The sequence below is a fragment of the Scyliorhinus torazame genome, chromosome 17 (genome assembly GCF_047496885.1).
Source record: "Scyliorhinus torazame isolate Kashiwa2021f chromosome 17, sScyTor2.1, whole genome shotgun sequence".
In the NCBI taxonomy this organism is placed as follows: Eukaryota; Metazoa; Chordata; class Chondrichthyes; order Carcharhiniformes; family Scyliorhinidae; genus Scyliorhinus; species Scyliorhinus torazame.
In genome coordinates, this window is record NC_092723.1 from 188,060,023 (window position 1) to 188,086,276 (window position 26,254).

Here is a 26,254-nt window from a genome sequence, read left to right on the forward strand (position 1 = left end):
AGTGATTGATAAGGCCATTGCAAAGGCAGGGCCAAGTTCTCACTGAAAAGTCGATGGCACCAATGCCACAACGTAGAATTAATTGAAAATCGAGAAGGAGTTTGACCAAGAGTCAAGACTGGTCAACGCAAGTATTTAAGATCTGCCTCTCTCAAACTCCATTTGGGCTATAAGGATTAGGAGTGTTCACCCCAAGCCTTTCTTGATGTCCACTGGTCTCCGTCGCAACTGGATCACATTGGAACCCCTTTCCCTGATGTTCTGCAAAGCCCTCCTTTCACTGACTGCCAAGCACTGTTCCCTCGAGTCCCTGACTGCAGCCTCTTGGACAAAAAGTTTTACTTCCAAGGATTGGCCAGGTAATCAACCTGGTGGGTGTCAGGCAGGAGAAATTCTTCCAAAAACAGGGGTTGACTGTAGATTCAGAGTATAAAAGCCAGTGTGGGCTATTGCCATCTTGAAATGTCACTGGCACCTGACAAGAGTGGGCTTGGCTTGCCTTACAAGCTCCTGCGCATTTTCATCACACAGCCCGTATTCAACTTGCTGATCCCTTGTGCCTAGTTATAAGGCACCAATAAACAAAACATGCAGGGTGAAAAATGGAAGCCAACAGCTAATGAATGTAACGTATCGTGGCTGAAAAGGGTGGGGAGGGAATCGATTTATACATCAAGTATATGCAAAAACATGATTTTTGGGTCCGGATTCAACTTAATACACTATTTAAATGAGGCCCCTGCCATTGAGATTCTCAGCAGCTGCTCTTCTCCAGCCCCGTCGAAAACAGAAATGAAGCTTGAAACACCAAAGACGTATAGTCTACCTTCTGTGTTTGTAAGGCTGCTTCTCTTTGTTGCCAACGCTTGTAAAGTCCAAAAAGGGGAGTGGCCCCGTCGACCCACTGAATGAGTCCTGACCGTGTACCCAATGGGGTTACAGAATAATGCCTGGCATGAAAGCGTGGAGTCTCCTGGTGATTGATTTTTATAAACATGGTGTTCACAATTGACAAGAACTGCATTATCCGTTCATCTAGATGCAAGTCTTCCAGCCCTGTGAACAGACAGAAAAATAAATGATCTGGTCCATTATCAAACAAATTGGCACAGTGCACATTTCAAAGATAATTTCCAGAAGAAATGTTCAACGCTACTTAATTTAGGTTATGACGACACAAAATTTGAAATTAAATTTAAAAGTTAGAGGAATTAGAACCAATTTGAACTCAAAACTACTGTGCGAACTGAATTTGAAGACATTTTGCCCGACCTTTTACATCTGTAAAGAAACTTCTCCCTTGACAGGACACAAGACAAGTGTAGCCTCCTTGACCTCGTTTGCTTTTAAATCTATTAAAACCAGCTGCTGGGGAGTCGTGGCTAAGCTACCAGACTCGTACAGCTATTACTCTTGATCCCCATTTGAAAAATGTACCAAGGTGATTGCACTCTGCTCCAGTTCACCCGGGGGAGCACAATGATGGACGTCAGAAGAGCCCAATAAATGAAGACAATCACCCCCTTTGGGACTGCTGATAGTGTTTCTGACCTGAGGTTAAGTGGAGCCTTCAGATATATAAAGCTTTTCACAGCACTTTCCCCATTAGAATCAGAGCGTAGGTCAAGCAAAAGGTATTATTTTTTATTAATTTACGGGATGTGGGTGTCGCTGGTTAGGCCAGCATTTATTTCACATCCTACTGGCCCTTCAGAAGGTGGTGGTGAACTGCCTTCTTGAATCGCTGCAGTCCTTATCCACTTAAGCAAACTGGAAAGGAGTCATATTTTGGCAACAATGGGGCAAAGTGTTTAAAATATTTTAAGCAGTAAGTGAAGATTTCCTGTTTTTCCTCCCGGAATTCAATTGACGGGCTTGTTTAATTTGATAAATGAAGGATTTCTAATTTTAAGGGAGTAGTTGAGGAGAACAGCATTGATACAACCAATGAGAAGCTACATAGGCATATTGCAGTATGCAATGGAGCATTATACTCACACTTAGATGAAAGTAAGAGAATGCTAGAGTGGAGCATAAATAAAAGCATGGATAATATTGTTTTGATATTTATTTATCAATGGACTTGATTCTTACTTCTAATCCATATGAATGAAGATATGCGTGTGTGTTTTTCTCCCCCCCCCCCTTTTAAAAAGTTAAGAAACTTACTCGATTTTAACTCAAGCAAGTCTGGTTAAATTGCCACCTTTTAAAATTAACTATTGGATCTGGAAAATCTATCAAAGTGAAAAGGAACTTTGTTTGATTAAAACCTTCTTGCTACCAGCAGAGGGCAGGTTGAATAAAGACAAGGAGCCAGTCATACCCCCCTCACCCTGGTTTGTACCAATTTGGGGGTATCCCAAACGGTGACAAACCAAAGGGTCTCACCCAGATCAATAACGTTTGGGGAACCTCACTTGGGGCTGGTTCTGCCAGGTTGCACCGCTTATTTCTGTGCTGCATATTCTATGCGTGTCATTTTTCTGAAATTCTACACCAGGCAAAATAGTTCCTAAATTGGTCCTTTCTTAAACTAAGTTAGATATAAATTCAAACAATGAGACCCGACTCTTGTTAAACTCAATGCCACAATAAACCATTTCTATCCCTTGTATCCTACCGAGTGAGAATAATACCGGGGAACTGCAACTTTAAGAATTACATTACATTTAACATTTGTGTAAAATGCAGACATCTATTCTCATTTACCTTTAAACAGGTATGGGTAGTTTTTTCCGTCAGACCCCAAGAACATCAGTTTCTTTGGTTTTGTTTTGGTAGGAAGGATGGTAATGGTACTGCCAACACTCTGAATTGTGACTGCATCCCTTGCCGAGATCTCACCAGGCAAGGCAATTTCTGTGCTGGACATCGCAGCCATTCGTGGACTGATTTCCTCCAGATGCAACAAGTAGCTGGTACGTTTCTGAGCTCTCTGTTGCAAATTCAGCATTATCTGCAATGCATTAAAAATGGCGGACGTTAGAACCATGGAATTCCTACCGTGCCGGAGGAGGCCATTTGACCCATCAAGTCTGCACCAAACCTCTGAAAGAGCACCCTACCTAGGTCCAATCCACCCGCCCTATATCTGTAACCCCACCTAACCTGCACCTTTGGACATTAAGGAGCAATTTTAAAATGGCCAATTCACGTAACCTGCACATCTTTTGACTGCGGGAGGAAACCGGAGCACCCAGAGGAAACCCATGGAGACACGGAGAGCGTGTAAACTCCACACAGTCACCCAAGGCCAGAATTGAACTTGGGTCCCTGGCACTGTGAAGCAGCAGTGTGCCACTTTTCTGATGTTTAATTTAGTGACTGCTATTGCAGTGTAAAAAAAACCTTTGTCACCAGATACCAGTATTAAACACCCCTAGTACTGGTAGATGCAAAGTAAAGCTCTTCATACTCCAACAATGTGCTTCAAATCCAACCTAAAAGAGTTCCCATTCCATCAACACTAAATGTGTCCGACACCACCCATTCCGATGGACATTGAACACTGCCATTACGAATTTTGCATATTATGTATCCTTGCCCACTGGGTACCAGCTCAAGTTATTTTACATGTTTCAAGAGTTTTTTATTTTTATGTCAAAAGTTAAAATAGAACAAAATGTTTGCTTTGTACCAAATGACATCAACAGCTTACACTTGTATAAGGATATTTAACAGTGCAAGGATATTTAACAGTGCCTTTTTAAGTACCTTGGCATGTTTTACCCTCAGTAAAAACAGCATGCTACAGAAGGGAGATAGATAGAAGGCGTATAAAATTGGAGGAAGCTACAGAAAATCTGGAAAATGGACAAAGATTTAAAATTGAGATCTTGTCGGATAAAGTGACAATATAAAGTGCAACAACCGTCGAGTTCTCCCATCTACTGTGTCTAGGCCTCCTAACTAAACCTTGTAAACATGTCCATTAACATCATATTCAGTTTTTATCCAGAAGTAATACAGGGTTGAAACTATTATAATTAAAAATATATAATCCGAGAAAGTATAGTGAATTTCTAGAGAATTATGTCACAGCCTAACACAAAACGAAACTGAAACCCCAGCAGCGAACATATGCACAAATTCCCCAAAACCTTTAAGTTGCTGTGATCGGTTTCACATCAAGGAAAAAAGGACTGATTGGAAAGGAAGCTCGTCAGCTGACACCTATCAGCTAAATTCAAAATGCACATTCCATCCATTGTGTACAATTTCCTAAGGTAGCCTCTACTGATTAGCAACTGTGAAAGACCCAGTTAATTATGCTATTCCATTAGCAAATCATTCTGCTACAAATCTTACCTGCTTAAATGGCAGCCAACTGTTGCTAGGATTAGCAGGATTTGATGGGGTCTTCAGTTTTTCCAAAGCATTATTAATTGGTTCTCCATAGGTGTCCTGGAACCATTTTTCATGAGGGGTTTCTGCTTGAGCTGAAGTAATGCTGCACACATGCTCCAGAGCAAATACCACAGGCTTCATCAAAGCTGTATGCTTTTCCCTCATAATGGCGATCTTCTCTTCCCTAACAGAAGAAGAAGTTAGGACTGAAATGTTTCACTGTAAACAAGGTATTTTAATTGCAAAACACATCAACCAGTCACCCCAACATTTTGGTTATAATTTCACAAATGTTATAAATACCTCAGCGAAAGCTATAAGGTGACACAAAAGGATAGTCACAAGTAAATGTATTAATCTACAGTAGTCTGATCTGTTTACCTATATGTAAACAGAACTGCATACCCTGGTTAACACATTGAAATCAAATTGAAAAACTCATTCTTTTTTTTAAAGCTGGTCCAATCGTTTTTCCGGAGAAGAGAAAACTACAAAGGGATTCAAGAGTTTTGAACTATATCGAGCTGCTTCCAAATTAACCATTACAACTGATAAAATTATGAAATCATTGATATCCCTCAAATATGATCTCTATCAAAAGTAAAAGATTAGGAGAGACAGGATTATGCGCCACCTTAATTTCCGTCACACAGATCATTTCCATTAGAAATTCACACGGATGCAAATAACTTTCTGCAAACTGCCCTCAATGATACTTTAATGATGCACAAATACATTGACATAGAATCCCTACTGTGCAGGAGGCCATTCTGCCCATCGGGTCTGCACCGACCCTCTGAAAGAGCACCCTTCCTAGTCACACTCCTCTGCCCTATCGCTGTAACCCCACTTAAGCTACACGTCTTTAGACATAAAGTGGCAATTTTATCATGGCCAATCCACCTAACCTGCACATCTTTGGACTGTGGGAGGAAACCAACAGACATGGGGAGAACGTGCAAACTCGACACAGTCACCTGAGGCCGGAATCGAACCCAGGTCCCTGGCACTGTGAGGCAGCAGTGCCAATTCTATTTACACTATAGCTAGTCCCATAGTCATGGCACGGTAGCACTGTGGTTAGCACTGTTGCTTCACAGCGCCAGGGACCCAAGTACGACTCCCGGCTTGGGTCACTCTGTGTGTGGAGTCTGCACGTTCTCCCTGTGTCTGCGTGGGTTTCCTCCGGGCACTCCGGTTTCCTCCCATAAATCCCAAAAGACGTGCTGTTAGGTGAATTGGACATTCTGAATTCTCCCTCAATGTACCCGAACAGGCGCCGGAGTGTGGCGACTAGGGGATTTTCACAGTAACTTCATTGCAGTGTTAATGTAAGCCTACTTGTGACATTAAAGATTATTAAAAGGAAATCTGAATTGAACATATTTGCATTCCTAATACTACAAATAGAGTTAAACAAATTCTGTTTGATTCGGCCAGCTTTGAAACACTTACTTGCGAAGAGTATTGTTGTTCTGAACCCTCTTCACCTCATCCTCCAATTGCTGAATGCGCCTTAGTACATGCATGTGCTGTTGCTGAAGGACTCCAAGCCAAAGCTCATCCCACAGTACAGTAATTCTCCGCAATTCTCCAACTAACATCTGTACCTGCAGTACCAGCATATTAAAGTTAATTCTTATAATCTAAAAGCATCACAAATTCCAAAACGTATTTTATGAACACCAAGTCTACACTTTGCTGTTCATAAGTCTAAATTCAGTCATATCTCAAATTGTAGTCACTTCAGCTTTAGACAAGAGATATTCTCAATTTCCAAATGAGCATAGTTTGACAATAACATAAAAGATTAAAATAACCAATTGTGGTTGTTAGACATTTACCACATTTAGCTAGAATCTGAAGCGCCAATACTCCTCTACTCCATATACTGCACAATCCCCAAGTAAAAATGCCAGCATTTCACTTAATATCTACTCATCTTCAGCAAATTTAATTTTTGAAAACAATAAGGCAATAGTGCAAATAGTTTGTTTTTACACAGAAGCTGATCAGTGCGAATAACTAGACCAAGAAGAATTAGGAGTATTGCACATAATTTGCATACTACATTTTAAAGTTATTGATTATAAAAATTCTTCATATCCCCAGTCTGGGAGTAAACACAATAAATTTCAATGGATCATGCAATTCAGCAGCTGATATCCCTGCATTGTATAATTAAATTCTTCAGTTTCAATCATTGTTCTGGAATTTATTTAATAAAAATATCCATTGAAGGCTGTCACCCTCCTTATGCCTAATGAGAGCAACCGAGAGGAAGATGTACATCTTTGCTCTGGGTTAGAACTGACCAGATTCCAGATCTCAACAGATTTTGGTTTCAGAAAACCAATTGAATTGTCTGAACAAAATAGAAAGAAAATTATAATTCAAACTGGAGTTCAAGGACAACACTCACAGTACCTGTAAAACCATGGTGGGATTTGCTGATGACAGTTTATCCACTATTGTGCTATAGCAGTCCTGCATCATGGCTTGATCTTCATTAAAACAAGCTTTCTGATCATCTTTGATACTGTCTTGTGACCCAGGAGGACTATTTTCTTCACATTCGCCTCCAGATAGGGCTTCAGCCTGGATATTACTCAGCAGGGTAGGAATTGCAGAAGACAATTTGGCTCCTGAAGGAGAAGTAGTACAACATTTTCTTTAGATGCGAAACAATAAAATTAACCAGAAACAAATCGAACTGACAGAAAAGGCAGCAATCTAGATTAGCCATCAGAGAGCAGTTTTCCAAACATATGCTTCCATGATGATGCAATGCTTAAGGGCTACTTAATGCTGACATTAATTAAGCACAATTGGAGCAAATTTACTTCTCTCAATGACAAAGTATTCAACACGAAGGTATGGTAAAGAGAACATTTATCGATCAGCTAACTAAACAGGCACATACTTTTGGTTGTGACATCCTATATATCCAACAGAGTTCAAATGGTGAGCAAAAATAGAAAAATTATGAAAATAAATCTTTGTAAAGTAAAAATGAAAAGTGGATTTTATATGTTTTAGCTTTAATAAAGCACAAAAGCAATATTTTAACAAATTTAGAATAACAAACATTCGTTAAGGTTTCTGTGAACATGTATTCATCAGCATCACAAATGCTTCTACCAGTAACCTAGCCAATGGCAGGTTAAGCCTTGGATACAGACAGAAATGTGTAATTACCAGAGGACTGGGATTCACCACTAAGAGATATTGAGCCAACAATAGCAGGATACAGGATAAGATGAGGAGAATCCTGGGCCACACGACACAGCAAATTGCAGATGCTCTGACGCACATACACCTCGGGGTGATTCAAACGCGAGAACAGCTGTGGAATAATACCTGAAACAAAGATCAGAACAAAATGTAAACATGTTCTGCCAATAGTAAACTGTGCAGAGACCCACAAGCATCATTTAAAATTCAAATATTTAACCAGCGCAAATCATTTTATATATTTCTGTTCTCCATGCTGTTCTTACACGTATATCTTTTGCAATAACAGCATTTAGCATAACACTAATATGTTAAGCTAACTAGGTTGATGACAAGCTATGGCTAAATGAAGCTAGTTGGAGATAATATAAAGCTCAACTCTACTGGTCACAACCAGATCATTACCATTAATAAAGTTTGAAAATCAATATTTTTGCATCAGTGTAAACTGCACACGAATAATTTCTTATTGCTTTATCAACTTCAGCCTAACATATGATAAGTGAAACCTTCAAGCTTTTTTGTCTCAATTGGCATGCTTTACTTGTCCCTATATACTCCTGCAAAGTTCCTCCATACATTCCAACAAATTTTATGAAATAAGTGTAAAAGCAAATTGCGCAACGCTTCAAAGGTAAGAGAGGGAATGAACAGTTAGAGAATTGTGTGCCGAATAATAAAGGAATCAGTACCACCACATTACATTACACACACATATTACTAAACCTCATTTTTTATTCATTCATGGGATGTGAGCGTTGCTGGCTGGGCCATGCCGGAGGGCATTTAAGAGTCAACCACATTGTTGTGGAACAGGTAAGGACGACACATTTCTTTCCTAAAAGGACATTAGTGAACCAGCTGGGTTTTGACGATAATCGACAATGGTCATCGTTAGACTTTTAATTCCAGGTTTTTACTCAATTCAAATTTCACCATCTGGTGGGATTTGAACATAGGACCCCAGAGCATTACCCTGGGTTCCTAGTCGAGGGGGCTGTTTAGCACAGGGCTAAATCGCTGGCTTTGAAAGCAGACCAAGGCAGGCCAGCAGCACGGTTCAATTCCCGTAACAGCCTCCCCGAACAAGCGCCGGAACGTGGCGACTAGGGGCTTTTCACAGTAATTTCATTTGAAGCCTACTTGTGACAATAAGCGATTTTCATTTCATTTCATTTCAATACCACTAAGCCACCGCCTCGGCAGCCTTCATAAGATCTTATGGATTGTGAGGTATCATATAGTTCATAAACTCTCCATATACTTTGAAAACTAGATTTGTTGCTTTTTATTATTTTGACATTTCCATAGTGAAGGCATCAATATAATTACACCAAGCCTTTGTTCCACCGAGTCCAAAGAGATTTTACAAATAAATGACAAATAGATTTGCATCCAGTAGTTATTAGATGGGCTACAGCCATTGTGGGTTTTCAGAACCGTTTCCGGTTAGCTGTCTAATACATTTATCAGTCTATTAAATCAAACAGTTTGAGGCAGATATGTAGCTATATTCTTCAAATCTGCAGTAAATGACAATTAAATGATCTGGATACAAGAGATGATTTCTGTCCTCAATCACAAGTTTGAGTTTCCAAGTGTACCAGAAATATATCACAGGGAGCATGTTCCAGATCAATACTTCTCCGAGGTCGTAGGACCTAGGAGCAGGAGGGGGCCATTCGGCCCTTCGAGCTGGCTCCATCATTCGATGAGGTCATGGCTGATTCGCTCAACCCATTTTCTTTCTGGCCCCCATAACCCTAAACTCCTTGTCCTATCAAAAATCTATCCAACTTAGCCGTGAGCAAATTCAATGACCCAAATTCTTTAATGGTTCTTAAAATCTGTCCAACCATCTGACCTACCATTAACCTTTGCAGATTTATTCAGTATTTCTTTTAGTTTGATACCATCCTAAACTTCCTTATTAAGCTACAGATGATGACTCCTTCTCAAAGGGTCTTTCATTCTCACTGGGGTAAATTTTTGTTGAGAGTTATTAAATATCTCCTTAAGGGTCTCTCATTGCGAATACTTCCGGCGACGGCCATGAGCTGATTGGTCACACAAAGGTGACTCTTGTTTGGAGGACATAACGTTCAAGTTCTATAAACCACTCGAGCTGGTTTTATTGCCTTTTTTTGGTTTACCTGTAAATTTTAGCAATCCTATCCACAGACAAATAGCCTAAACCAATTACACAAAATCTGACAGATCACAAGATTCCCAAGTTGCATATGCAATAAGTTAAATACAACATGGGTTTTCTGTTCAAATGTTTGGCAATGCTATGTTGAAGGTCACACTACAATTCATAAGGAGAAAGTGTGATTTTTGAAATTGAGCCCAAAAGACACATTACATGGAATGTACAACACAAAGTGTAAACCTCCTTCCAGCCTCAACATCCAACCCCAATAAATACTCCAATTCCTTTATCCCTCAATTTTATCAAGCTTTCCTTTAGCCACCACAACTAGTCTGGTAGCGAAATTCACATTCTGACCACTCTGGATAAAGTAGTTTATTCCAAATTTCTTGCATACTTGATTGGTGCAATCTTATATTTATGACCACTGTTCTTGGTCTCGCCATAACAGCAAACACCTTCTCTACGTCACTGCCTTATTAAACCGTTTCATCATTTTAAAAACCCCGGCCATCACCTTCTCTTTTCTTAGAAAAAGCTCCAAGCTCAAGCTTCCCTGAGAAGAAAAAGAGGAGTAAATGGGAATCAGGGGGGAAACCCTCTGCTGGTTAGTCGTACCTAGCACAAGGAAGAAGGTTGTGGTAGTTGGAGGTCAATAATCTCAGTTCCAGGACATCATCGCAGGGAGCCCTCGAGTAGTGTCCTGGGCCTAACCATCTTCAGCTGATTCATCAATGACCTCCCTTTCTTTTGTCATAAGGTCAGAAGTGAGAATGTTCGCTCATGACTGCACAGTGTTCAGCACCATTCGCGATGACTCAAGACATTGAAGCAGTCCATGTCCCAAATGCAGCAAGGCCTGGACAATATGCAGGCTTGGGCTGACAAGTGATAAGTAACATTCGCACCACAGAAGTGCCAGGCAATGACCATCTCCAACAAGAGAGAATCTATCCCTGGCCCTGAACGCTCCAACAGCATTCTCATCGCTAAATCCCATTATCAACATGCTGGGGGTTACCATTGACCAGAAACTGAACTGAACTAGCCACACAAATACTGTGGCTATGAGCAGGTCAATCCTGCGGCGAGTGACTCATCTCCTGACTCCCCAAAGCATGTCCACCATCGACAAGGCACAAATCAAGAGTGCAGCCGGAATACTCTCCATTTGCCTGGGTGAACTCAGGAAGCTCAACATAAAGGGCAAAGCAACCTGCTTGACTGGCACTCCTTCCACAAACATTCATTCCCCTTCATAAACATTCATTCTCTCCACCACCTACACACAGTGACAGCAACGTGCCATCTGCAAGATGCACAGCAGGAACGGAACTCACCAAGGCTCCTTAAGCAGCACTTTCCAAACCCTTGACCACTACCGTCTAGGACAAGGGCAGCTGACACATGGAAAACCACCACCTGGAAGTTCCCCTCCAAGTCACTCATCATTCTAACTTGGAAATAAATCACCATCCCTTCACTGTCGCCGGGTCAAAATCATGGAACTCTCTCCCTAACAGCACTGTGGATGTACCTACATCATAGGGACTGCAGCGAATCAAGGCAACAGCTCACTACCATCTTATCAAGGGCAATTAGGGATGGGCAATAAATGCTGGCCTGGTCGGCCAAATCCACATCCCATAAATTAATTTTAAAAACTCTGTTCCAATATCATAAAGATTTTTTTGCACATTGCTCAGAGACTACATCCTTCGCTAGAAATTGGAGCCCAGAACACAGCTGTGTGGTCTAACCATGGTTCTATACAAGAACTGAAGTAGAAGTTAGCTTCTTCAAAAGACGCTGTTGACTAATTTTTTTAAAACTATAATTATCTCTGTTGCAGTGATTTACATCTCCATGTCCCTAGATTTCTTTGCTCCCCAGCCCTAGTCTCATTAGCTAATTAGTACTTTACTTCCTTATTCTTCCTACCAAAATGCACCACCTTGCACTTATTCATTCATCAATTACCAATAAATTCTGCAAGTTTATTAATGCCGTCTCATATTTTGACAGTTTTCCCCAGCACTTTCAATTTGGTGTCATCTGCAAATTCTTCGTTAATCCAGAAAAATAAGAACTATAACCAGTATGGAACCTTCACATTGCCACTTTCATTAAAGCAGCATATCTAAAGTTCACAGAGCTAGAATATCATTTCAATCCATAACAAGGCTGCCTAAATGTTGGCTATTGTTGAATTAATTTCAACCTGTTCTTTCATGGGCAGAAAAGAAAAGCTTAGTATCAGCAGTGACATACAAGACTATTTAGTACTTGCCTCTCCAGGGAGCTGTGGGGGTGGTGGCTAGGCCATGCTCCAAGCCCTCCCTGAGTTCACCAGCGTGCTTTACTAATAATCTTAACAACCTTAAAGTAGCCATAACAATGACATCATCGTTGCTTTGCTTAGCAGGGGTATTATTAAGTATCACCTTGGGATCTTCACCATCCACATGAACCTGCAAATACAGCAATGTAGCAAACATTAAAATTCAACTAATTTTACCTTCCAATGGGAGTAGGTTAAAATGTTAAAAGCAGGCCGTTAGGGCCAATTGCATTAGATTTTGCAACACATTGCAAGAGTTGGCAAAATTCTCATGTATTTAATATTAAGGGCGATACAGGAAGAAATGGAGAAATGCACAAAAGAACAGTTTTATGAAAGCAGGTACAATATTATATAAACAAAGATAGGTCTCCCCATTTGTTTCAACTTTCACAATAACATCCTATCAACCTACCCACTCGAGGGAAAGGTATGTTGTTTCCATTATAATGTGATCTTAATTCACTAAGATTCACTTTAAACCGGACTCTTACTTTTTCTTTTGGTTGTTAACAATCATACCCTTGAGGGAAAGATTTTATGCAATTTTATCCCCAGTCTATTTTGTGACAAACCTTAGTAATAATAGTACTACTTTCACTAAAAACTTCTCAAACTATTCTTAGTTTATTCCATTTTGCCTGAATCAGAAGTCAGTATCAGTGGAAGAAAGTCAACTTAGTACTGACCATCAAGGTCACCTCAATTTTAATCAACTAAACTTTGGCTCTCTGTGGACACCTGGGGCGAAATTCTCTGGAAACGGCGCGATGTCCACCGACCGGCGCCCAAAACGGCGCCAATCAGATGGGCATCGCGCCGGCCCAAAGGTGCGGAATGCTCCGCATCTTTGGGGGCCGAGCCCCAACATTGAGGGGCTAGGCCGGCGCCGGAGGAATTTCCGCCCCGCCAGCTGGCGGAAACGGTCTTTGTTGCCCCGCCAGCTGGCGCGGAAATTACATCCCCGGGCGGCGCATGTGCGGGAGCGTCAGTGGCCGCTGACAGTTTCCCACGCATGCGCAGTGGAGGGAGTCTCTTCCTCCTCCGCCATGGTGGAGACCGTGGCGGAGGCGGAAGGGAAAGAGTGCCCCCACGGCACAGGCCCGCCCGCGGATCGTTGTGCCCCGATCGCGGGCCAGGCCACCGTGGGGGCACCCCCCGGGGCCAGATCGCCCCGCGCCCCCCCCAGGACCCTGGAGCCCGCCCACACCGCCTTGTCCCGCCGGTAAGGTAGGTGGTTTAATCCACGCCGGCGGGACAGGCAATTTATCGGCGGGACTTCGGCCCATCCGGGCCAGAGAATCGAGCGGGGGGGCCCGCCAACCGGCGCGGCGCGATTCCCGCCCCCGCCGAATCTCTGGTGCCGGAGACTTTGGCAACCGGCGGGGCGGGATTCACGCCAGCCCCCGGCAATTCTCCAACCCGGCGGGGGGGTCGGAGAATGACGCCCCTGGTTCTGGTTTTCTAATTTGTAAAGAATTCCACAAATCATTATTCATGATTCTCCCCTTTACATCTCACACTGCACGATTTCCAGAAAATGTGAATCCTGCTCAGAAAGGGTCTGATGTTTTGCTCACTGTAAAAGCTATCCTGGTTACTAGTTGCCAGATCAGCAAGAGGCAGTGTTACACCTCATGTTTGGCGGCATTCCAGAAATAAAACACGAGTTAAGCAGCATTCCTTTTGCCTGAAGAACATTAGGCAATTTTGGTTCTCACAACAGGGCATTGACTGGACTAGATTAGTAGTTGATTTGAACTCTGCACTCACGTGGATTGCAATAGTTCTAATCATCCTACCAATTTAACACTCAAAAGAAGAATTAACTATTATAGCTTTCAATGACTTTTGGAATGATTAATACATTCCTTTCTGCCACTATGAGCCTCTCCGTACAAAGAGGGCTTTGTTAAAACTAATTCTATAGTATTCCTTTCCAGCCGTAATGCCAGGGTGCCCATCCCTATTCCAAGGTGGTGCTGCAGTGTTGCTATCATTCTGTGGTACCAGGTGACTTGCTCGAGAATAGTGGGCTTTATCCTGAGCTATAGGTGGAACATTCCACTAAGAGATTGCCACAAACATAGGAATCACTCCTCTATCCCTAATGTTACACAACCTGTGCATGACCGCTGCGGCCTGGCTGGTCCTCCTCTCAGAATCCAGATCCCAGTTTATTGAGAGCTGGCAAATGCATCAGAATGGCAGACTGTAGGCCAAGCTTTCTGACGTGGATAACAATAAAAATTGCTGCTGAGTTATTTCAAATGTTTTGAGTTACTTGTTCTAGTTGTTCTAACCATTTTGATGACTTTCTTACAGCCTGAGCCAGGAATAAACTTTATTCAGTCAAGTTGCAGCTATTGGTGTTGGACATCCTTTAACCTCGAGCTCGAGATACTGTATTCCCACAAACGCACAGTTTGAAAGATACAAATCTGCCTGTGGATCTTCTCGGCTATCTTAGATTTATCCCTTTATGGAAAGATTTCCTGGCTAGTAATTTCAAGCTGCACAGAAATGTAATTCCAATGGAAATGCTCAAGAGTATAAGAAATCATGCACAGCAATGGATTAGTGGTATATCTGACAAGCAAAAAGATCTCCTCTGGATTACAGTAGCGCTCACCCACAAGAGTTGTTGTTTTGGGTACAAAATAAAATACTCCCTAACAGTGACCAACACACTTAACACTTGCAGAACCTTTAATGCAGGGCATATCAGGAAACTTGAGCTACTGGATCTTGTGAAATGTATTAGCAAGGGCCACTCTCTACATTTTGCAGCATCAACCCAAAATTTCAGAGCATGTTTCGGAACAGATCACCAGATTCCTATTGGCAGTTTCTTGGAACTCCCAGTAGAAGACAATAGTTGGAACCAACTCATGCAAACCTTTTCCTGCAGCGGATGAGGTTTTTAAAAATTAGAGACTTCATATGAAAATGTGGGAAGACATTGTGCCAACATGTCACTCCAGAGGATTTCATTGCCACAAATTGATTGGGACAAGCTACCCAAAAACACCCAACCAGTCACATCCCCAAAGAGCGTAAAACTGACAACTATGACAAGTAATTTGATTACTAACCTGACCGGCATTCAGTTTAAGGAAAGTGAAGTACGCTTTGCAAGAAAGTTTATAAAGGTTGAATATCCTGTCTACAACCTTTCTCCATACTTCAATTAATCCTTCTACAACACTCTCATCCTGGTCACCAAGCCACGGGCAGTTCGTCATCAACTGCCGCCAAATAACCTCCACCATGTCATCTTCTTCATCGTCATTTATCTGCAGGGCCAAGTCTTCATCCTGAACACAATTTTTAGAAAAAAAAAGGTAGACTACAGAGTCAGTTTGTGTTAACAGAAAGAAAGTAGAAATAAATATCTTACAAAGTATTTGAAAAATACAAACTGAATTCATAGTCATAGAATTTACAGTGCAGAAGGAGGCCATTCGGCCCATCGAGTCTGCACCGGCTCTTGGAAAGAGCACCCTACCCAAGGTCCACACCTCCATCCTATCCCCATAACCCAGTAACCCCACCCAACACTAAGGGCAATTTTGGACACTATGGGCAATTTAGCATGGCCAATCCACCTAACCCGCACATCTTTGGACTGTGGGAGGAAACCCACGGGGAGGATGTGCAGACTCCGCACAGACAGTGACCCAAGCCGGAATCGAACCTGGGACCCTGGAGCTGTGAAGCATTTGTGCTATCCACAATGCTACCGTGCTGCCCTAAGGAATTAAGATACTTAAGATACCCCTAAGAATTAAAATACTTTTCCCTGTGACAGTTTATAGCTTGGATTATTCTTCAATGCAAAAAGTATTTTCAATTTAATAACAAATGATAAACAGAAAAGCACATCCGTTTCGAGCATCTACCTGAATTCCGGTTGGGCGACACATAGCTTGCCCTAGAATTCCGTAAATAGCTTCCTTGTCTTCTTCAGAAATGTTTTCTGGAAGTAGATTTTGAACTTCTGTCTTCTCTCTGGCCAGGAGTGGAACACCTTCACCCTGACTGTATCAAAGTAGACCCAAAAATAGATATTCATTCTTTACAAGAAACACAACGCTTTTAGTATAAATGGGCCAATATATTGACAATCTCTAAAATACTGAATATTTTGCGCACACACTTCCTTCCACACAACAAGCCATTTGACCCACCCTCCTTTTACTGGCTCCGCGTTGTCCAATCAGTCATAGTCCCTCCTCCTTTCCCCATAGCCCTGCAAATCTTTCCCTTTCAAGTACCAATTCGGTTTTTACATTTTTTACTGTACCCGTGTCATGATAGGGAGATATTAGGAACTTGAGTCCAAAAATGAGGTCAAGATATGGCAGGCAATTTAGGGGTTAAAAAGACTGCTAAGCAGCAGAGTCAGAGGGATATGCCACAGCTTGAGTTACCTTGTCCCATTCAGACTTGACCTTGTTAGTGGGAATACACAGGATGTCCCAGTTCAGCCAGGATGATCCACTTAAGATCCATTGTCATTCGGGACAACATTGCTTAACCAGCCATCAGCCCATCAGAGTCCAATGACCTATGTCAATCAATGGAAGCTTAGTTGCATACAAACGGCATAGCCCTGTTCTTTTGCATGAACGGGAGTGGGCAATCAGCTAAGATAACAAGAATAAATTCAAGTCTGGCCACCTCAGGGGAAAACCTTTGTTTGAGGGGTGGGCTGAGCTTAGAGAGAGAGAAAATGATGTTTTGAACAGTTAGAGAAGGTGGTGGAAACCAAGCAGGAAAAGTTGCCACCATGCAGGCTATGGGAAAGGATTCTTAACAAATGTCCCTAACAGAAGAAAATTGCTTCATAAATGCAAGTATTGCCTTTGCCTGCGAAAGTGGCATGCAAGCTGCATGTTCTGTTACTGTGTTGTATAATGGGAACTCATATGTTAAGGTTAATAAACTGCATGTAATCTGCTAATGTTAGAGAAGGTAATAAAACTTTAAATAATGTTTTTTCTTTACTTTTGTTTTAAAAATAGCCAAGCCCTTTTTCTTATATTACTACTCCTGGAACAAATTGATCTTATGGAAGTCTTAAAAAAGTTACACATCTGGTTCAGTATCTTAGCCACTGTTCAGGGCTGGCTAGGCGATCATAACACCTGCTTCTGCCATCCTCTCGGAGCATCCTATGTCACAATCGTATTCCAAAAAATCTCACCTGGTCTGTATTTTCTCCCCATCAACTTAAACCTGTGTCTTCTGGTTACTGACTTATTTGTCAATGGAGACAGTTCCTCTATAGCTGATGATTTTGTGTCAGCTTTGTGACTGAGAGGCAAGAGTGTACCAATTGAGCTAAAGTTTCAGGTACAAGTTCACCTCCAGCGCATGGGCACAAAAATCAAGACTGACATTCTATTATAGTACTGAGGGAGCACCGCACTGCCGGAGGTGCCGTTTCTCAGATGAGGTGTTAAATTGAAGCCCCATTGGCCTGCCCGGACGGATGCAAATGATCCCACGGCACTAATTCAAAAAAGAACAGGGGAGTTATCCCTGGTGTCCCGGCCAATACTACGCCTCGGTCAACATCACAAAAAGTAGATTATCTAGTCATTGCATCGCTGGTTGTGGGATTTTGGTGGGCACATATTGGCAGCCACGTTTCCCATATTATAAGTGTCTACACTTCAAAAAGAACTGCATTGACTGTAAGAGCATTGAGCCATTTGGTGGTTGTGAAAAGTGCAAAATGGAAGATTTTAGAACAATTTTCCCCTTAACCTGCACTACTCTAAAGGACAACAACCTGTTTCCTTAACTTAAGCCTAACATTTCTGATTTCATTCTAATAAATCTCAATTCACAACCACCTTCATAAACGGTGTCCAGAATCAGACACTGTAGATTTAGAATAAAGGCATTTTATATTAACATATGCTATAATTACACCACCGTGATTTTGAAATTTCCAGCTCCTCTGTGTACTGCAGAGAACAGTTCCAACCAACTCTGCCTCCCTGCTTCCCAATTTTCCAGCAAGTTTTCCAATTAATGTAAAAATTACATAAAAGCTTTGTTTGTTATTTACAGCACAGGAGGCCATTCGTCCATCGTGTCTGCACCAGTTCCCAAAAGAGTAACCTAGCTAGGCCCATTCCACAGCCCTTTCTCTGTAGCCCTCTAAATTCATCACTTTCAAATCTATATCTAGCTGTCTTTTGAAACCTCCTGTGGAATCCGCCTCCACCACTCTCCCAGGTAGCGCATTCCAAACCCCAACAGCTGAGTAAAGTTTCTCCTCATTTCACTCCCAGCTCTCTTGCTGACCATCTTGAAATTGCTATTTGTTTTAGCACAGCTTGCCTTCCAAACCTCATGCTTCCTCTTAGCCTTCCTTATTCCATGATGTGGAGATACCGGCGTTGGACTGTGGTGGGCACAGTAAGAAGTCTTACAACACCAGGTTAAAGATCAACAGGTTTGTTTCAATCACCAGCTTTCAGAGCACTCACCTGAGGAAGGAGCAGTGCTCCGAAAGCTTGTGTTTGAAACAAACCTGTTGGACTTTAACCTGGTGTTGTAAGGCTTCTTACTGTTCATTATTCCAGCCTTATCTTCTCTCCTACAATTGAAATACTCTATTGATTTCTATTGCTACTATTAATCCGGCATGCATCATATGCTGCTTTTTTCTTCCTTATTTTATCATCAATATCCTTAGTCATCCAGGGTACTCTAGCTGCAAGGGTTAAAATATATTAATTTAAAACAGTGACTGAATTATATCTCAATACTCTGGTAGATTATTCCTGCCGCCTAACCAAACTGCACTCGAAGAATACACTTGATAAGGTCCCATGTGCAAAGCTATGGCGACTGAATAGTTTAAAAAGCAAAATTATCCACACACTTACCTCGCATTATCAACCACCTTCCTGCCCCATCTGTAAGCCCAACTCGCCAACGCCGCCCAAGATTTGGCTATTTCAGGTGCTTGAACTGCTGATAGATGATACAGCTGCCCTAAAATGAAGTCAGGTTCTCCAACCCCAATATTTACTGAAAATAGAACAATTTGAATGCAATCTTAATTGTTTGTTAAAAGCGTACAAATCTTTTGCTCATTGCAGTGGAAATTGTCAGCACACTTACCTGTTGATTCAACCACCATTTTGGGGCAAGCCACTTCTTCCATTAAACTCAGAGGGATCAGTTCAGCCAAAGTATGTATGTTTTTTGCCAACGTTGGCAATCCAGTAATGGATTTTTGCTGTTGAGCTCGGAAAACCTGCTTTAGCTGGATAGACATTTCTTTCCACTCTGCCTGAATCCACTTAGTCAACGTGAGTATCGACTTGGCAACCGCAGATTCTGCTTTGGAGGATTTGCAATATACTATGGCACAGGAACTCAGCATTTCCATGGCATGTGTAGAATGACCTATTAACATTGATCAAATGTTTCAGATAATTGTAACATCATTTCTCATCTATTAATCAAGGTATAATGTATTCTTTCAAAACAGTTTACTAGATAGAAGATCAAAAGAACAGAGTTAAATATTGAAGTACTATAAATGCTATATGGAAATAAGGCGTTGGTGGCGACCCAATATTCCTGCTGCTTTCCACCCCATCACACCATTTGAAACAAAACAGCAAGTCCCCACTGCAGAAAGCACGAATGCATGTGGCATCACTCTGATCGAGCAGTGATAGTAAAGGTAAATATTTATTCCCAGAAGTGTTGTTTAACAGTTCAACAACTACTTTGAAGCAGTGCTTGACCTTGTGTGGTTCTTTAAGAAAAGAGAGAGTATATTCCATATCCTCAAGGGGAAGAGGAGAACAAAATAATTCTCCTGGACTGTTGCAGAGCAGGATGGAAAGGGTCTGAAAGCAGTGAACCTCTTTCCACCTCTTTCAGCAGGGGCAAAGATGAAGGGAAGACAGAAAACAATACGATTTCATACAAATATTAAATGCAAATATATCCTTTAGTTACCTGCAGTATACAACAGCTTTGATTTCTCAATATCAAGTTCTGGTCCCCACTTTTCATTCACAGTGCCATGCAATGACATCTGTTTGAATACATGGACTAAATCTTGGGTTGTGCTAGCATCGCTCAACGAAGTCTTACTGCACTGCTCGAGGAGTTTGGAGGCCAAAAGGACATTCCCCTGTTTCCGAGCAAACTTAACTGCTGTGAGACCAAGTTCCATGAGATGCCCATTAACTGAAGTGCTGGAACCTGGACAAAAAATAAAAATATTTTCAATGGTTCAGTTTAGAGTAATTATGAACATTTAAATTGCATGTCAACCAATCAAAAATATTGAAATTAGTCTTCTAAATCGCAAACCTCCTTTTATATTCCAAGATATATACCAGGTGCACTACTTGAACCACTATATGGCACAACATTCGTTGACTGGCTCTTGCCCAATTATCTAGCAAAATGACTTAGTCTTGTGTAACTTCCCCTCATTTTAGTTATTTTCTTATTTGTTTTGCACTTGGATTTCGTTTGGATGATCAAAAGGTAGGAACTCTATTATCTGACAAATATTTACCCAGCGGGTGATGAAGCACGAGAGAAAAAGTGTTGAGAGAGAGAGAAAGAGCGGAGAGAGTCAGTCAGAGTGTCAGAGTCACAGAGAAAGTGTGTCAGAGAGTGAGAGTCAGAGAGAGTGAGAGTCAGAAAGAGTGTGAGAGAGAGTGTGAGAGAGCGAGAGTGTGTCAGAGAGAGAGTGTCAGAGAGAGAGTGTCAGAGAGAGAGTGTCAGAGAGAGAGTGTCAGAGAGAGAGAGTCAGAGAGAGAGTGTGTTAGAGAGAGTGCGTTAGAGAGAGTGTGCATGAGTAGAGAGAGAGAGAGAGAGAGAGAGAGAGAGAGAGTGTCAGAGAGAGAGAGAGAGAGAGTGTGCATGAGTACAGAGAGAGAGAGAGAGAGAGAGAGAGAGAGAGAGAGTCAGAGAGAGTGTGCATGAGGACAGAGAGAGGACAATCTCCATTACAGCAGATAATGGAAGTTCTAACTGTGCAGTTCTGAGGTCATGAAGAACTAATGAACACACCTGGCGAGTGAGCTGTTTTTACGATGCCACTTTGTTCTGTTCATTTTAAATATTCTCTTACCTATCAATTTTTCAGCTAAACGAGCTTGGTATACCGTGTATCTTAAAGCCTGAAGCCATGGGCGGACATCATGCTGTTTACAGGACTGCAGAGCTTCACTATACAGTGGCAGAAGGCAATCCTAGACAAAAAAGCGTCAGTTACCATCAATTTCATCATTCCAAATCAGTACAAAATGCACACCCACTCCCACTGCAGTTAAAGTGAAGGGAACTTGCAGAGAGAGTTAGGACCCAGCTTGAGACCAGAGCAAAGTGGTGTGACACTCCTGGAGAGGGCACCATCACCTTCCCACGCTAAACAAGAAATCCCCACCTCAAGTTGCATTGCACAACAAATAGGATTTTGGATAAGAATTGATAAGAGATAAAATGAATTGGAGAACAGTCCAATTGACTGCTATATTAATTACATTTTGTCTTAGAGTTATGCATGGAAACACTTAATGGAGCAGACATCTCTAAGCTTCCCTTTTATTGTATTTTTAGAAATCCACTCATGGGACGTGGGCATTTATTGCCCATCCCTGACTGCCCTCGACTTTTAAATCCTGAATTTTATTGAAGTCAAATTTCACCCGCCACAGAAGATTCGAACCTGGATCCCCAGTGAACCCCGTGTCTCTCTGGATTGCTAGTCCAGTGACAAGATCACTCCACCACCGCCTCCCCTAACGTACTGGGATTACGTGACATACTGTATTTAGGAGAAACAAGTCCTAGTCACTGAAACTGTAATAAACTTACCTCCGTGGACAGCTTATTTGTCACCGTGTTCTCAAGTGCAGTGGAGCAGTACAGCTGCAGAGTGCTCAGCATTGGCAGAGAACCTGCCATCGATAAGGTGGACAGTCTCAATGGTCCAACAGCAATCCGTGCCATCTGCTTCAGATACCGGACTGTATTTCTAAACCATAAAAACTTGTATCAACACCAATTCAAATATATTATAAGCAAGCTAGTTACTTTAACAGAACATAATTTACTTTGCTTTAACTGGTACAAAATAAAATTCTTAATTCATCCCGGCTGTCAGGGCGAAGGTGAGTTAACCTGTTGCTTAGAGGTGCTCAACTGCAGATTTACAAGAAGAAAGCAAACATGGGAGTATTTCATTTTAAAACTGGACAGCCAAAACTAAGGGCGGCATGGTGGCACAGTGGTTTGCACTGCTGTCTCAGTGCCAGGGACCTGGGTTTGATTCAAACCTCAGGTGGCTGTCTGTGTGGAGTTTGCACGCTCTCCCCATTTCTGTGTGGGTTTCCTCTGAGTGATCTGGTCTCCTCCCACAGTCCTAATTGCCCCATAGTGTCCAAAAGATAGGTGGGGTTCCAGGGTTGTGGGAATTATGCGGGGGTGCCTGGGTGAGGTTCTCGTTCGGAGGGTCGGCTCAGACTCTATGGGCTGAATGGCCTTTTTCTGCACTGTAGGGAGATTCTATGATGTTGAGGGTTGGAATAAGAATCACAGACACTACTTTTTGGCAGCCTTCTGTGAAGCATTGCTCCAGACAGGGTTGACACAGACATTGTTTCCCCCAACTGGTGAATCTAGAACCTGGGCACAATTGCAGGTAAAGGCGCAATCATTTACACCGGAGATGAGGAGAAATGTCTTCACGCAAAAGGGCCATGAATCTTTGGAATTCTCCAATGCAGAGGGTTGTGAATGTGCCATCATTCAATATATACAAGGCTGAAATACACAGATTGTTGGTCTCTCAGGGAATCAAGGGATAGGATGGTGGAGTTGAAGACGAAGGTCAGCCAAGATCATAGTGAATGAGAGAGCAAGGATCCTTCAGCAGCACCTTCAATCCCCTAACCTCTACCACCTAGAAGGCCAAGGGCAGATGAATGGGAACACCACCACCTGCAAACTCCCATCCTGACTTGGAAATATATTGCCGTTCCTTCACTGTTGCTGAATCAAAATCCTGTATTCCCTCCCTAACTGCACTGTGGGTGTACCTACACCATATGGCCTGCAGCCGTTCAAGGTGGTGACTCACCACCATCGTCGAGGGCAATTAGGGATGGGCAATAATTGCAGACCTCACCACCAAAGCCCACATCCCACAAATTAATATATATACTTTTTTAAAAGGTGCAATGGTCTTCTCCTCCTCTATTTGTTTATGTAATTTAAAAATGCCATGAAAATGATTCACAATCCAACATAATGAAAAGATATAGAACACTATCCGATGCACTTACTCAGTGCTGCTCTGTAGTTTCTTTTCTTGTTCTGTTTGTTCAATAGTAGAGGAAAAACAAACAGCACTCCTCATTAGTTGAACCTCAATGGCTTTTTGAAGCTCCCTTGGGTCAGGACTCATCATGCTTGGAAGCAGCTTTTTCATGTCTAAAAACATAAATTTTAAATATTTGTTAAATATTTAACCCAAGAAATGTCTTATTTGGAAGTGCAGATAATTTAAATATATCCATGAACCAATGGAATTATGGAAAAAAATTAAGATTTTCTGAAAGCAACTTGTTTTAGTCTTAATGTGTTAAAATATCTTTTATCAAGTATACTGCACTGCACATACAAGGGAGGGTTGGACAGAGCCTGGTCAGGTCTGCTCTGTCGCGCTATATTCAGTTTTGGGCAGCGGATCCCAGGAATATATTGGCCATGGAAGGGTACAGCACTGATTCTACCAAATTCCTCTAAAAGGGTTAAATAATGAGGATATGCTACATAAACTTGGGTTTGTATTCCCTGGGGACCTAATTAAGGTGTTTAAAAACAAAGCAGAACAGGCTTCGGATGTTGAGTACTTGGGGAATTTTCAAAACAGAAGTAGATAATATATTTGTAGGTGTGCGCAAAGGACATGATAAAAGATGGGAAGATGGAGTTAAGTCACATGTTAACCATGATCTTAAACTGTATGACCAACCCAGTTCAAGGAGCTGAAGTACCTATTCCTGTTTGTATGTTATAAGCACTCCTGGTATTCAATCAGTAAAAATTCTATGGGGAAAGGATATTCTGCATCAGGCTCACATGGGTTTTATTCTGTTACATACCTAATTTTTCTTTAGCAGCTCCATTGATGAAATTAATGTCTTCCCCAGGTAATAGTTCCAGTTGTTCCTGACATGCAGGGAAATCACCACACTCAAAGCTCCCAAGGGCTCTGCAGCAAAACCACCAAATGTTAATACACTTGCAACTCACAGGTCAACCTTCTAACAGTAATATCCATAAATCATCAACTGAACAGAAAAATCCTAAACCATACACTTAAAAAGCTTCTATCAATACTGAACATTGTAAATGAGCAAGATTTGGCTGAAGAGGATGATGGTCTTTAAGAAAGGTGAGGGCGGGGACCAGGAAATTACAAGACTAATCAGCTTGAACATGGATCATCAGGAATTTAATAGAGTCTATAATTAAGGAAAAGGTGACTGAACATCTTGGTAATTTTTAGCTGATCACAGGGTGTCAGTATATATTTGTACAGGGCAGGTCATGTGTAACAAACCCAATTGAACTGTTTTGAAGAGTGGACGCCCACAGGTTATTCATATGGACTTTCAGGAGGAATTTAATAACGTTAATCCAAAGAAACTGTTGGGTAACTCGAAGAACAAATTACTGATCCTGTTAGGATATTGAATGAGTGGCAGGAAACAAAGAATAGGATAACTGATAGGTACACAAATTGACAGGTTCGAACTGGTGGCATCCCATAAGAATCTGTCAGGCTTCAATGATTCACCACGTTTATTACTGATTTCAGGTATCCAGAATCTGCAGTGCTTTGCCTTTGTATTAGGATAGAAGTTATGCTCCATTTATGTAAAGGGCTGGCTAGGCCACACTTATGACTGCAGACAGCAGCTCTGGTCACCACACCTTAGGAAGTATATACTGGCTTTGGAGGAAGTACGGCATCAATTTGACAGAGTTATACCAGGACTCTAAGGGTTACATGAAGTGGAAAGCTTGCACAGGGTAGGGTTATATTCCCTGGAATTTAGGCAGTAAAGGGGTAATTTGATTGGAGTTTAAGATATTAAGGACAGATGGAGTAGATTGGGAGAAACTACTTTAATTGTTTGGGGAATCTACAACTATGGGGCATAGTCAAAAAAAATAATTAAAGCCAGGTCCTTCAGGAGTGAAATCAGGAAACAGACACAAATAGTAAAGTTTGGTAGAGGTTTTGTACTCTTCTGCAAACAGCAATTGGTCATAGATAAATTTATTTCAAATTGGAGATCAACAAGATTCTGTTTGCCAGAAGGATTAAAAAAGAAAACAGAATATGCCCTAAACTGAGAACTGCAGAAGGATCTCGATGTTCTCACGCAGGTGCAGCATGTAATCAATGCAGCTAATGGAAGGCTATCCTTTATTACAAGGAATTGAACATAAAGGATGTTACCCTCCAGTTATACAGGGTATTGGGCAGTAATACAGGGTATTGGTGAGGCCCGATCTCAAATAAGGTGTGCAGTTTTCATCTCCTTCTTTAAGGAAGGATGAAAATACCTTGGGAGGATGCTTCCGAGGTATGGGAAATAATCCACATTGTCCATCATTGGATCTCAGCGGGGACCTTGATAGTGGTGTGTGTGTGTGTGTGTGTGTGTGTGTGTGGCAGGAGCGGGTTGGAACGAGCCTTTGTTTGGCGAATGCTTGGTTTGAGGCCCATTCTCTCATATGTCTCAGTGAATGCGTCGACGATGGTTTGAACTCGGCCTCGGAGTGTGCGCACACACCGGCGTCGTCCGCATACTGCAGCGCGATGACAGATTGGGGTGGTCTTGGTTCTGGCCTGGAGGTACCGGAGGTTGAACAGTTTCCCGCTTGTCCAGTAGGTTAGCTCCACTCCAGCAGGAGCTTCAGGGTGGCGGGGTGGAGAATTGCTGCCAGAGAGATGGAGAAGAGCGTTGGTGCGATGACCCAGCCTGTTTGCACACGTTTTGTGTCTGTGGTGGATCCATTGGTGAGAATCGCAGTTTGCATCGTGGAGCAGGCGGAGAATGGTGACGAATTTCTGCAGGCAGCCAATTTTGAGGATGCTC

At 41.9% G+C, this 26,254-nt stretch overlaps 1 protein-coding gene across 3 annotated transcripts in view; it reads right to left on the bottom strand.

Annotated features, from left to right (window-relative positions):
* The window catches only part of smg1 (SMG1 nonsense mediated mRNA decay associated PI3K related kinase), a 186,950-nt gene that overhangs the window by 73,747 nt on the left and 86,949 nt on the right, over window positions 1-26,254 (bottom strand). For all 3 annotated transcript variants that reach the window (XM_072481861.1, XM_072481863.1, XM_072481862.1), the window contains 16 exons: window positions 24,245-24,354; window positions 23,423-23,570; window positions 21,954-22,113; window positions 21,208-21,328; window positions 20,076-20,324; window positions 19,224-19,511; window positions 18,986-19,130; window positions 15,980-16,118; window positions 15,173-15,394; window positions 12,027-12,207; window positions 7,549-7,710; window positions 6,778-6,995; window positions 5,806-5,960; window positions 4,312-4,534; window positions 2,713-2,959; window positions 827-1,056 (listed from right to left, as the gene is read on the bottom strand). In XM_072481861.1, the coding sequence (XP_072337962.1) occupies window positions 827-1,056; window positions 2,713-2,959; window positions 4,312-4,534; window positions 5,806-5,960; window positions 6,778-6,995; window positions 7,549-7,710; window positions 12,027-12,207; window positions 15,173-15,394; window positions 15,980-16,118; window positions 18,986-19,130; window positions 19,224-19,511; window positions 20,076-20,324; window positions 21,208-21,328; window positions 21,954-22,113; window positions 23,423-23,570; window positions 24,245-24,354 (2,998 nt within the window). The remainder of the gene's footprint in view (window positions 1-826; window positions 1,057-2,712; window positions 2,960-4,311; window positions 4,535-5,805; window positions 5,961-6,777; window positions 6,996-7,548; window positions 7,711-12,026; window positions 12,208-15,172; window positions 15,395-15,979; window positions 16,119-18,985; window positions 19,131-19,223; window positions 19,512-20,075; window positions 20,325-21,207; window positions 21,329-21,953; window positions 22,114-23,422; window positions 23,571-24,244; window positions 24,355-26,254) is intronic.